This window comes from Schistocerca americana, chromosome 8 (assembly GCF_021461395.2).
Source record: "Schistocerca americana isolate TAMUIC-IGC-003095 chromosome 8, iqSchAmer2.1, whole genome shotgun sequence".
NCBI classification, from domain to species: domain Eukaryota; kingdom Metazoa; phylum Arthropoda; class Insecta; order Orthoptera; family Acrididae; genus Schistocerca; species Schistocerca americana.
In genome coordinates, this window is record NC_060126.1 from 281633095 (window position 1) to 281646754 (window position 13660).

Sequence of the window (13660 nt, forward strand, 5' to 3'; positions counted from 1 at the left end):
GCTGGGACGACCACTGCACTACATCCTTGGGTAATCCTCACGCCGTCGCGTCCGCACCCTTGCCTCGAGACCTGCCTCAAAGCGACTTGGACGCTCGGTGGCTGTTCCAGAGACGTCCGGATGGGAACGCCGTCCCTGGGGCCGTGAAGCGCCCGCGTGGACGTACGGAGGTTTATATCGGCGTCGCGGCCTCGTCACCGCCGGCGCGGACGTCCAGCCCGCGGCCGCGCGCGCCTAATCTAGATGCTGCCGCGGAGCATCTCCAGGCTCGCCCCCCCTCTTCGTCGCGGCCGCGCGCCTCGCCTGATCGCGTTTCGCAAGCGGCCGCCGTGGCCGCGCCGGTGTGCCGCCAGAGTGGGGGCGAGGGCGGCGGCGGGAGAGGCAGAGGGTGCGTTTCGCGACGCGACGTATAAATACGGCGACAGCGCCGGACTCAGGCAACAGCTCACACGACTGCACACTCAGCAGCACCATCACCACCCACACGGTGATCTGACCATCGCAAACACCGACCACCGACATCATGAAATTGGTGAGTACCTGGATTCCACTCCTGCGGACCAACTTTAGTAGCTACCGTCAGGTATCTACATCTACATCTACACCCATACTCCGCAAGCCACCTGACGGTGTGTAGCGGAGGGTACCTTGAGTACCTCTATCGGTTCTCCATTCTATTCCAGTCTCGTATTGTTCATGGAAAGAAGGATTGCCGGTATACCTCTGAGTGGGCTCTAATCTCTCTGATTTTATCCTCATGGTCTCTTCGCGAGATATACGTAGGAGGGAGCAATATACTGCTTGACTCCTCGGTGAAGGTATGTTCTCGAAACTTCAACAAAAGCCCGTACCGAGCTACTGACCGTCTCTACATCTACATCTACATCCATAGTCCGCAAGCCACCTGACGGTGTGTGTCTCCTGCAGAGTCTTCCACTGGAGTTTACCTATCATCTCCGTAACGCTTTCGCGATTACTAAATGATCCTGTAACGAAGCGCGCTACTCTCCGTCGGATCATCTCTATCTCTTCTATCAACCCTATCTGGTACAGATCCCACACTGCTGAGCAGTATTCAAGCAGTGGGCGAACAAGCGTACTGTAACCTACTTCCTTTGTTTTCGGATTACATTTCCTTACGATTCTTCCAATGAATCTCAGTCTGGCATCTGCTTTACCGACGACCAACTTTATATGATCATTCCATTTTAAATCACTCCCAATGCGTACTCACAGATGATTTATGGAATTAACTGCTTCCAGTTGCTGCTATATTGTAGCTAAATGATATGGGATCTCTCTTTCTGTGTATTCGCAGCACATTACACTTGTCTACATTGAGATTCAATTGCCATTCCCTGCGCCATGCGTCAATTCGCTGTAGATCCTCCTGCATTTCAGTACAATGTTCCGTTGTTAAAGACTCTAGATATACCACAGCATCATCCGAAAAAAGCCTCAGTGAACTTCCGATGTCATCCACAAGGTCATTTATGTATATTGTGAATAGCAACGCTCCTACGACACTCCCCCGCGGCACGCCTGAAATCACTCTTACTTCGGAAGACTTCTCTCCATTGAGAATGACATGCTGCGTTCTCTTATCTAGGGACTCTTCAATCCAGTCACTCAATTGGTCTGATATTCCATATGCTCTTACTTTGTTCATTAAACGACTGTGGGGAACTGTATCGAACGCCTTGCGAAAGCCAAGAAACACGGCATCTACCTGGGAACCCGTGCCGGCCGGAGTGGCCGTGAGGTTCTAGGCGCTACAGTCTGGAACCGAGCGACTGCTACGGTCGCAGGTTCGAATTTTGCCTCGGGCATAGATGTGTGTGATGTTCTTAGGTTAGTTAGGTTTAATTAGTTCTAAGTTCTAGGCGACTGATGACCTCAGAAGTTAAGTCGCATAGTGCTCAGAGCCATTTGAACCATTTGGGAAACCGTGCCTATGGCCCTGTGAGTCTAGTGGACGAATAGCGCGAGCTGGGTTTCACACGATCGTCTTTTTCGAAACCCATGCTGATTCCTACAGAGTAGATTTCTAGTTTCCAGAAAAGTCATTATGCTCGAACATAATACTTGTTCCAAAATTCTACAACTGATGGACGTTAGAGATATAGGTCTATAGTTCTGCACATCAGTTCGACGTCCCTTCTTGAAAACAAGGATGACCTGTGCCCTTTCCAATTCTTTGGAACGCTACGCTCTTCTAGAGACCTACGGTACACCGCTGCAAGAAAGGGGGGGGGGGGGGGGCAAGTTCCTTCGTGTACTCCGTGTAAAGTCGAACGGATATTCCGTCAGGTCCAGAGGCCTTTCCTCTTTTGAGCTATCCCTCCGTCATCTATTTCGATATCTACCATTTTGTCATCTGTGCGACAATCTAGAGAAGGAACTACAGTGCAGTCTTCCTCTGTGAAACATAATATATATCGATTACTCTCCTTGCAGTGAAGACAGTTCTAGCTAAACTAGGAACCCACTGGCTTCATCGTAAAATGCACTGTGTCGTCATCTACTGCTCCAGAAACCGTCTTACGGTGTGTGGCGGAGGGTACTCGTGCATTTCTGTCACTTCCCTCCTTTCCCTATTCCACTCGCGGTTAGAAAGATTGGTGGTAATCTTCCGCGTAGACTCGAATCTCTGAAATTTTACGTTCATGGTCTTTTTTGGAAGATATATCTATAAGGAAATATTGGCAGACTTTTCTAGCAATGGACGCTCCCAGAATTACAACAGTGCATCAAACTGTGATGCAGAGCGCCTCTCTTGCAGTGCCTGCCACTGGAGTGGAATGAACATATCGCCATTAGAATCGCTTCAGTCATTGAAACTTCCTGGCAGATTAAAACTGTGTGCCGGACCGAGGCTCAAACTCGGTCCCGAGTTCGAGTCTCGGTCCTGCACACAGTTTTAATCTGCCAGGAAGTTTGATATCAGAGCACACTCCGCTGCAGAGTGAAAATCTCATTCTGGAAACATCCCCTAGGCTGTGGCTAAGCCATGTCTCCGCAATATCCTTTCTTTCAGGAGTGCAAGTTCTGCAAAGTCCGCAGGAGAGCTTCTGTAAAGTTTGGAAAGAAGGAGACGAGATACTGGTAGAAGTAAGGCTGTGAGGACGAGGCGTGAGTCGTGCTAGGATAGCTCAGTTGGTAGATCACGGGAGCGAAAGGCACCTGTCCCGAGTTCGAGTCTCGGTCCGGTGAACAGTTTTAATCTGACAGGAAGTTTCATATCAGCGCACACTCCGCTGCAGAGTGAAAATCTCATTCTTCAGTCATTGTTTACTTTCCACAGAAATGATCTTTATGTGGCCCGGCTGTCTCTTATTTGACCTGAAACCGGTGCTCGAAACAGCTCTTCATCGGAAACTACCGCTTGTAATACTACGCTCGTTGCAAAACGGTTAGTTTTTCAATACGGCAAACTGGGATAATGGTTAAGGTAATCCGAACGGAATAGTGTTGCAGTACTCATCGTACCTTTTCATGTGTTTTCCTGTTTCACGAAATCAGTTCATGTGACACCGACGCGTTTTCTTGAAAGCAATGTCTCGTGCCAAATTTATCGTCTTCCAATCGAGTCAATTACTCCGGAACAGTGTCAACATCAGCAGGTCATTTAACAAAGATTATTCGGTTGCTCCTAGAGGGAAAGTGTGGTTATCTCCGTTTCAATGTTTTGCTATATATCTGAGTATCGACGGTGATCATTCTGCTGTGAAACACACAGCAGACTAACCAGCGTCAAATTGGACACTAGAGGGGAAAAGGTGTTTCCGTTTGCGCCACGAATGAAAGCAACACAGGAAGTGATCCTAAGGGAACAGATGAGTGAATCTTGCTTCGCCGTTCTAGGCAGGTCCCACTGGACGTGGTTTCCGACTTGTTATTCAGCTACGTATCCGTGTCCTGTGTTGTAGACAGTGAAGAATTCCTGAAGAGTGGAGTATCGACTTCGGGGAAGAGTGGAACGCGGTGTCAGCACAAAGCCTGCTACTCTTGAGTAAATAAAGCCATCGACTGTAACGCTCCCGTCCGATGCCAGGATCACCACCAACAGCTTCACGTGTCCTTTTTTCACGAGACACTTCGGAGCGAGCAGCAATTTAATCCGTGATATTGACGTAAAAATTAGTCGTCAGGAACTTTACGCAGCCATCTCTGTTCCCCTTATCGGCAAAATACTTGCACTGAAAATTTTCCAACCCCAGGATTCAGACCTGCTTACATCCGAGTCAAGAAGTACTGCAGATATATGTATGAGCGGCCTCGGTTACGGAAGCGGGTTCTTGCAACTATTACGCTTTACAAAATATCGAGGTTTGCCCACAAAAGCGAAGAGGAACCCGTAGCCTGGCCAAGAAGAGGGAACACGTTGATAGAAGCCTTCAGACATCAAGGAATAACTTCTACGTTGCTAAAGGAAGTAGTAACTGTAGTAAATGATAGAGAAGTTTAACCAGTCAAGCGAAGAATAACGAAGAAGTGGCGGGTTTGGGTTAGCGTGTATCTGTGAATGTCACTCGATTCTGCACATGGCTGTAGTTAAATGCTTAGCCACTCTCTCACGCTGTGACATAGTCGACGAAATACAATCAAGCCGCAATGATTTTGTCCTGGCACACTTTGCTCAGCTGACTGCGAAGACCCTCTTTACGCGAGTCTCGCTAAAAGTGGGAAAGAGGTGTACCACACGTTCCCGAAATGGCAGTTCACGTAATCTAGGAGAATTGGCTACGTCACTTTTTGTGATCGTAACGGCCTGGAGCGGCAGGTAGAAAGTAGACAAGCGCGGTGCGATGCTGCTCGGCGCGCTGCGGTTAGCGTCTGGATGAGGGGTCGCCGGCGGCCGAGGCTTTCGCCGGAGGCGGCGTAGAGCGTCTTCTGGCGGAGCTGCTGCAGGGGTCGCCCCACCGGCCAGCAGAGATCAGGCGCGCCGCTTACGTAACGCTGCATTTCCGCCACTGACCACTGGACAACATCGGCGCACCTCCACGCTGTTCAGTCCTAGGAATTTGGAAGGTACTGTAGGGCGCAGCGGAAGGAGGCGCTAACTGTAACGACATATAGTCAGTTACTGTCAGGTATGTACACACCTGACTGACTTCAAAACAGCGCGAGCCCTCGTGGGCTCTAGATAGTAGGTGCCTTATCGTGGCCCGGTTGATCGGGGATAAAATCCTAGCCAAGGTCTCCGATTTCATTCCTAGTTAGTCTATACATTTTTATCTGTCACTCATCACCTCTTTAACCTCTGTCAGTGTTTATTAAGGTGAAAAATGAGTACTCGCAGACTGTAGATTCCCCAGTTCAAAGGATGGAGAACAGCACGCGTCTTCCCACGAGGACCATGCTCAGTACAGCACCGTTGTGTTGAAATCAACCTTAGGGCTGATGAAAGTTTTGCCTAGTTTTATCCTCCGTGGACGAACAGTCATATCGTACAAATGAGATCATACGCTTGCTGCTGCCTCCTATTAAACTTATCCTTCTAGTACCTTCAAAAATAGTGTGTAAAGTACTCGCAGAATACTTGGCACCGAAACGCAGCGAAGGTGACTGAATGGATGATTCCTACAGTCCTAATTCGGTAATTACATTATTCAATTTTTTTTTCCTTCTAGAACCTGCAATGTAAATACACGGTGAATTGAACTGCCGACAAAATGCCTGAGTTTATTTTCTATATTTGGGTAAGGGACCAGTAATCTCGGTTAACTTGTTAGAGATCAATAATGTAATTAAAATTTATTCGGTTTGTTACCACAATCTGTATGTGCGAAATTATCTTCAGGGCAGTGAAAAATCCTGTAATACGAAATCAGCATGTAACACAGAGCGGTGCAACAACCATCATATGCGAAAGTACTGTGATGTGGTTGCCATCGCTGCGGGAATAGCTTATCAGAGCGTTTTTGTACCGCTATTCCACTATATTGCGAAAATTCATACACTAGATGCATATTGGATAACCCTTCATCAACAGCCTAATCTTAATGCTGTGTGTTACTGTTAACAAGCAAGTTGCACTTCTGCAAAGTGGAGCCAAGGTGGAATCGAGCGAAAGCGAATGCTAGTTTGAGGATAAAAATTAAAGTGGGCATTACTGTTGACAGCAGTAGGCACCACGAGTTCAGGTAACAAGTTCGTTCCCAAACTAGATACACGATGCTTACCGTTGACATGTACACGGTTGTGCGGGTAAATACTGCAGGTAAGTAGTCATCTGAAAGGCCATTACTCTGTACCGCGCTACTGGACACCACATGACATCACAATACTCAGAAAATATCCCGGAATAGTTTTGGTTCACTTAGTGTACACATTCCCTTATTACCGCAAATATACCAACAAGACAGATTTCTGCATAGAGATAAGCGACCATAACTATCAAGTTTTATGACGCTTACGACGACATTTAGTTTCACCACGTTATTACTGTCTTAAGCTGTTGCAGTGGAGCTAAAAAAGCAACCGGGCGTGGCGCACTGAGGTGAGACGCTGTATTCTCATTCCTTAGCAACGAATTTTCAGTCCCCATTCGGAGAAATGATGTGTGTTTTGTGCGGTTTCCACGGTTGTATAAGTCGAATTACGATATGGCTCCCTTGGAAAGGACACGTCCACTTTCCTTCCATACCCTTAGTCTAGTTTTTGCTCCTTCTCTAAAGGCTCATTAAACCCTTAGTCTCCATTCTCTCGAGGGCTTTCTCTCCATCGCTTTACGTCGTTAGTAACAGAAGTCAGCTTGTTTGTATATCTTTCTAACGCCTTAATAGCAACCTAAAGCGACGAAAAGGACTTACAGTTATGTATACGTTAGTAGTAGATCTCCTGTCGGACTTTATTTCTGCATTTAAAGTGATATGTTCCTTTGGTAACTGACATGCCGATTTCATCTTAACTTATTGTAACGATCTGGAAGAGAAAGTCAAGAAATAGTTCGCCTGGTGTAGTGCTGCGCGCTACAAATGACAGTTTTCAGATGTCGTTGTCATACTGTTACAACACTTGCCTTTCTAGTTAACATCACCAACTTTCCCTAGTACGAGTATCCCAATGTTTAATATGGACGCGAACAGTTCGATTCTCACAGGTATACGATATCATCTAGAGCGTTCCCAGGTGCGAGAAATGGCTCTGAGCACTATGGGACTTAACTTTTGAGGTCATCAGTCCTCTAGAACTTAGAACTACTTAAACCTAAGTAACCTACGGACATCACACAACACCCAGTCATCACGAGGCAGAGAAAATTCCTGACCCCGCCGGGAATCGAACCCGGGAACCCGGGCGCGGGAAACGAGAACGCTACCGCGCGACCACGAGCTGTGGACCCCAGATGCAATAAATCTATAGTTCACGGTGTGCAGTTAATAAACAGGTAGTTGCATTGGGATGCATTCAAAACTGATCTACCTAGCCTACGTAATTGATCTAGTTACGATATAGGACCCATCGCCAGTTATCCCTGTTCTAGACGAGTGGATTTAGTGCCAGCACTCTTCTCCCTTACCGAATTACTGCATAATTTCATACACAGATTTTCTACGGTAAACTTCCCCGCAATTATCTCTAAAACTGTTCCTATTTTCCCCAAAACACAGTCTCAACTACGAAGAACTACAATACTAAATTACATTACTGTAACTTCCTTCTTAATTCCAGCGCAATGCGATTTCCCCAGTTCATCGGAAATGCACTGTCTCAAGTATCTCGGAGATTCAGTCACGTATGTCAAGAAAAGAAAATAATTTTAGTTCCTGGTGACGCTCGGTCTAAATGACGCTCGTGTAATTTTTGATGTAAGCAATTGCACGTGGTGCGAAGTGAAGAGGTTCGCGTATGTGGTAACGTATTGTGTTCAGGAAGCTGGTTGCTTGGTGTGTTGCAGTTGCTGTTGGCAGCACTGGTAGCCGTGGTTGCGGCCGAGCGGCTGGACAACTCGTACCTGCCTCCAGCGGGTGCGCCACTGGCCGGCGGTGCTCCAGGAGCCATCGCAGCGCCCTTCGGCGGTCCTGGAGGAGCGTTTAGGCCCGGAGCTGGAGGTGCAGCTGGAAGACCTGGACTGGGCGGGTGAGTAAAGGAGTTTAGCTTTCGATCTGTGTGTAAGGCTGTGGGAGTAGCACCGTTGGACTGCAGAGCGAGCTCTAAAGGCAAACGGAAAATATTTCGCGATATTTGAAGAGGCTGTAGGTAATTACTGTAAGGGAGGATAGGCTATAGGATATATCTAACAACTAAGGACTTTTAGTGCAAGCGCTACTCTGAGATGAAGAGGTTGACAAAGGAGAAAAATTTATGGCAGGCTGCATCAAGCCAGCCAGGAGCTTCATGACTCATAAAAAAATTCCTTCGTTTACGTTAGTGAAAGACAGCTTAGGCCTAATCGTGTCGCAGGTAGCTAACACGGCTATTCCACTTTTGTTGGTCGGGCACATTTGCAACACAGCTTCAAGGTACATGTACAGTATAGCGCAGCGAGAGGTGCACGAATATTGTTTTGTGTCACAAGAAATAGTTCTTTAAGTTCTTTATGCTTGTCGTCAGATGTACAATAGATGAAGCACTAACTCCTTGTAAGTTAGTCTTTTCTAACAAGTACACGTCGTTGTGTGGCCGGTTCCCATTGGGCATGTTCTGCAAAGGTGGGTCTTCTCTCGAAAGGTACCTATGATCCCAATGCTAAAGCATTGCAAGATACGTAACTGCTTGCATTTCATAAGCACTGTGACTCTAATCAATGAGTAATTGTGTGGGACAGTGGAAATTTCTGAAGTATAAGAGGCACATTCACGTAAGATAAGAAACGTTGTTATATACGTTTTCAGAAGGGAAAAAGGTTTACATAACAAAGATTGGTAACAAAAATCATTTATAACTGAGGTCGCTTAACAATTTTATGTTCTTTGTTACATAAGATAGCATCAAATCCAAGAAACTGATACCGATCTAGTATAACTCAGTACTGTTGTCGTAGGCAAAATATTAAGATCAAAACTGTGGTAAGATAGACATGTTTAAGTGTGTGTATGTGTGTTCAACGGCCAGAGAAATTTACAAATAGCTTATGTATTAGAATGTATACTGTGTTTTAAATTAATAGGTAACTATTTCAACACCTAGTTGGTAAAAATTGTTCATTCGTAGTTACCTTTTTGTAGTCGTGTTGCAATTAGTTCCTCAGGGGAAGCCAAACGTAGGAGTGGTGGCAGTCCATCTTCATGACGTGGAAAAATATTATTAGAATTCTATCTATCAATGTGAAATTAATATGTAGCGTCACTTTCGGTACTTCTCATCCTTCCGTTTCAGGTCTATTATCCACGAAGTATTTCATGAAGATGTAGGGGCAACATATGTTGATTTATGGACTCTGACACTTCCTAACCTACAACATTGTCATTTCTGAAAGTCTCGTTGTATCCTGTTTAGTGACCAACGATTGTATAATGTATTGGTGTCGAATGTACAGCATTGGAGGTGCTGGAGGCCCCGGTGCTGGTGGATTCCCAGGTGCTGGCCGTGGTCCTGGAGGTGCTGGAGCCGGTGGATTCCCTGGTGCTGGAGGCGCTGGTGGGTTTCCGGGAGCTGGAGCTGGAGCTGGTGGCGCTAGGCCTGGCGCAGGTGGATTCCCTGGTGCTGGAGGAGCTGGTGGATTCCCTGGTGCTGGAGGCCCTGGTGGATTCCCTGGAGCTGGAGCCGGTGGCGCTAGGCCTGGTGCAGGTGGATTCCCTGGTGCTGGAGGAGCTGGTGGATTCCCTGGTGCTGGAGGCGCCGGTGGGTTCCCTGGAGCTGGAGCCGGTGGTGCTAGACCTGGTGCAGGAGGATTCCCTGGTGCTGGAGGAGCTGGTGGGTTCCCTGGTGCAGGAGGAGCGGGCGGATTTCCTGGAGCTGGAGCTGGTGGTGCTAGGCCTGGTGCTGGAGCTGGTGGTGCTAGGCCTGGCGCTGGGGGATTCCCTGGCGCTGGAGGAGCTGGTGGTGCTGCTGGTGGTCCCGTCATCCCCATCCTCAAGTACGAGAATGTCAACAATGGTGATGGCTCCTACTACTTCAGGTAAGCAGAGGCCAAGTCAGCGCCATCTGGTAATACTTTGTAATACTATTGTACATGTAGACACCGAAACAGCGCCACAGTCACAAATCTAATGAAGCTTTGTCTTCCATTATAACTGGATGTTCAAGTTAGAAGAACACTACACCCCATGGCACATAATATCATGTCACTTTTTATGTGTATGTAATGGTCAAAAGCGAAATGTTCTATACTTGTTTAACTACTGGACACATGTAGTGAATGACTAAACGGCTCTTACAGAGTTTGAGCTTAAGGTCATCTAACTTGATCCAGTGTCTCAATGTCACACATGGTGAATTTCCCCCTATATTAAAAGTTGAACATACGATGACAAGAAATTTTAAATAAGAACCTACTTAGCAGTACACATGCTACCTCACTGTAGTAGCAAAACATTCTGAGCACATTAACAATTCTTGAAAAAGATGACACCACAATTGTATATGACTAGGGGTTTCTCATTGCTGTAATTATTCCAATTGAGTCTGTTCACCTCAGATGCCCCTCCTTCTGGATGATGTAATTCGCTAGATCGTACTGTAATGCTTCTGAATTTTGTAATTTCCAATAGCTATGAAACCGGCAACGGAATCGCCCAGGACGAGCAGGGCTACCTGAAGAACGCTGGAATCCCTGATGCTGAGGCCGAGACCGTGCAGGGCCGCTACACGTACACTGGAGACGATGGTGTGCAGTACACCATAACCTACACTGCCGATGAGAACGGCTTCCAGCCGCAGGGCGCCCATCTGCCCACTCCACCACCAATCCCCGAGGAGATCCTTCGCTCCCTGGAGCAGAACGCTGCTGAGGAGGCAGCTGCGGCAAAGGCTGGAGGAGTCGCTGGTAGTGCTTTCGGTGGTGCTCCAGGAGCTGGTGCTGGCGGTGCCTTTGGTGGGGCACCTGGAGCCGGTGCTGGTGGTCCTTTTGGAGGTCGTCCAGGCGCTGGTGCTGGTGCTGGAGGTCCCTCGGGTGGTGCTCCTGGAGCTGGTGGTGTATTTGGTGGTGGCAGAGCTCCTGGTGCTGGTGAGTTAATAATGACACCTTCGTTAAGCAGTAAATGGTAAATATATGTACGAGTCTGCAGACTTTTGCAAACCAAATCATTCATAATATACCATTGGTGTTAAGATATATAAGCATACCATGTTCCACTATTACAATGTCAACGAATCACACACCATTTTTTAACATTTTGGAATAGTGAGGAAACTCATGAAAAAAATACGCTTCCCTAGATCTCTCAGCTTTGCACTGTCCATTTGTTTTTCAACGCCTACTTAGTGTTGGGAGTACAAATGCCGCTAGTGATATATACATAACTGAGCAAGAAAACATCCAGTGGTTTCCTACGTCACCCTTAAGTCTTCTATGCAACTATGGAGCACTTCTTGACTTTGAAGTAGACAGCAATTTGTGTTTAGTGAATGTATCGATATAGTCTAAAAAAGCTTTCGGTCAGCAAAAAACTTTTTGTGGGCGAAATATTTTCACGAATTTCGTTTTTTATTACTCAGTGATGCAGTGTGGAAGTTTAAGCAGCCAACATACGTATTTATGCGACGTATAGAACTGCGGTTGAGGCGTTAAGGAAAACTGAGAATTTCAGGTGTCAGTGGTTCATCTTCACACGTAACGATAGGAAACTCGAACATTAAAAACCGGTGTATCTGGAAGTACCTGACGTAGTTTTCACTTCACTAAGAAGCTATGTGTTCATCGAACTACGCTTCTCTTACTTCGTGTCAGAAGCATGAGCCTTTTAGAGCTTCATTCCGTACTGTGACAACGAATAGGATGTCGTCCCTTCCTACAGCCATTCCGTGAACTTCCCTTCTCCCGGATTCTATTTAGTACCCTTTCAACAGCTATCTGCTGTATACATTTCATTTTCGTTTTGAAAAGCTTCTTTCAGTTTTGTTTTCTGTGTTTATTGCACTCGTTCCACTTCTATACATGCATATACTCTACACAAATACTTCCTGATTTCAGTTCCTAGCTCTTACATATATGTATGCTTAGTTTAGAATATTTAAGAAAATCTTGTCTAGGTATTGCTAGTCCATATTGCATATCCCAGTTACTTCTAGTATAGTCAATTACACTGCTGACCTAATAGTAAAACTTATCTCCTGCATTTAGCGTGTAATTTCCCAACGTAGTTGGTCTACCAGGGACTATTCTGTTTACCTCTTATGTCGAGATTTATTCTGCATAATCAGTCAGTTTCATCCTGAGGCCAATTTCCAATACAGCTGCATGACAACGACTTGTGTGTCGTCCTGTTTCATACCAAATCCTAGTCCGAGGAAAGGGGAACGTGCTCCCACATACAAGTCAGATTTTCATGTTTACGAATACGATCGTACAAGCTGCTGTTCGTTCCAGGAGCCTTCGGCCGTCCCGGTGCTGGAGCTGGAGCAACGCCCGGCTACTCGCCAGAGAGTGGCTACTCGTACCCTAACCCTGGCAAATAGGCACCGAGGTAGCCAGTAGCCAGACAACAGCCGACAGCCGACCAAACGCAACGCGACTCCGGACCACGACCTCGCCCACCGCGCCAGCCGACCACGCGTAGCTGAACACGTGGCCGAGCTGTTCAAGGCTCTCCTTCGTCCAGCTGACTAACAGCGTCGTCATCCGACGTCCCTTTCCTGACCCGAAGGTGTCTCGAATGCTGCTGCGTTGATCGGAGGGCCATCGACGAATGCTTCACAGGCGACGATCAGGAATTTTTCCACTCAAACCCCTACCTTTCAATACCGAATACCAGCACATCCTCCACATCCTATCTCACCTATCCTTTGTCCCCTTTGTCCTCATCGCTGGTGCAGATAGCGTGTTAATGCCTCTATCTCATGCAGTTCCTGATCGTCGCCTTTGACCCAAGCCGACGAAAAAGCTAGACTACAACTGCAGAAAGTACGAGACAGCTTCACTCTTTTTTTTCTGTTTACTGAAGATACTCACTACTTACTTTGCTTTCGCAGATGCACAAAGACGACATCTGTGATGCTTATGACGACAAGGCACGCTACGAGAAAGTACTCAAGTCATTATTTTTAAAAGACTATTTATTTTTATATGTATATAAAAATGTAAAAAAAAATATTGTGTGTAAAATATATTTTTAATAAATATTGTTTTTCTTAAACTTTCTATGTTTTCATTACTCAAAACGCCGAAATACAGTTCCAATACTATTCACTTACATAGTTTGTAGTATGAGGACCATGGTAAAGGATCAACAACAACTGGTATTAATATTATTTTCACACACACACACACACACACGCACACACACACACACACACATATATATATACATACATATATATATATATATATATATATATATATATATATATATATATATATATTGTAACCTCCCCACAAAAAATAATAAAAATGATAATTATGGATAGTGATTCTGATTTTAGTGGCGCCTCAGAACAAAATTGGTTCCCATTTATAATCTCTGTACAGAAGTGCATTCAAACAAAATCTGTTTCCCATTTAATGTGCCCACAAAATTCTTTTCTCATTTAATGTAAGCTCCAAACAAAAAAATTC

General features: G+C 46.1%; 1 protein-coding gene across 3 annotated transcripts; it reads left to right on the forward strand.

The window, feature by feature from the left end:
• The first annotated feature begins 426 nt into the window (after nt 1-426).
• Nucleotides 427-13241, forward strand: LOC124545105 (pupal cuticle protein 36-like). 3 transcript variants are annotated; one of them, XM_047123920.1, is made up of 6 exons: nt 427-532; nt 7904-8085; nt 9485-9579; nt 9658-10066; nt 10659-11113; nt 12476-13241. In XM_047123920.1, the coding sequence occupies exons 1-6, from the start codon at nt 524-526 to the stop codon at nt 12562-12564; spliced, it is 1239 nt and encodes a 412-aa protein (XP_046979876.1). In that variant the 5' UTR covers nt 427-523; the 3' UTR covers nt 12565-13241. The 3 variants fall into 3 exon arrangements, with proteins under 3 accessions (XP_046979876.1, XP_046979877.1, XP_046979875.1); XM_047123921.1 differs by having other exon boundaries at nt 9485-9558; nt 9637-10066; XM_047123919.1 differs by having other exon boundaries at nt 9485-10066.
• The last annotated feature ends 419 nt before the right edge of the window (nt 13242-13660 follow it).

Excerpts from the sequence above, each read along its gene's own strand:
- LOC124545105 (XM_047123919.1), top strand. Across the intron at positions 10,067-10,658 it reads GATGGCTCCTACTACTTCAG|CTATGAAACCGGCAACGGAA; the intron begins GTAAGCAGAGGC and ends AATTTCCAATAG. Across the intron at positions 11,114-12,475 it reads TGGCAGAGCTCCTGGTGCTG|GAGCCTTCGGCCGTCCCGGT; the intron begins GTGAGTTAATAA and ends TGTTCGTTCCAG.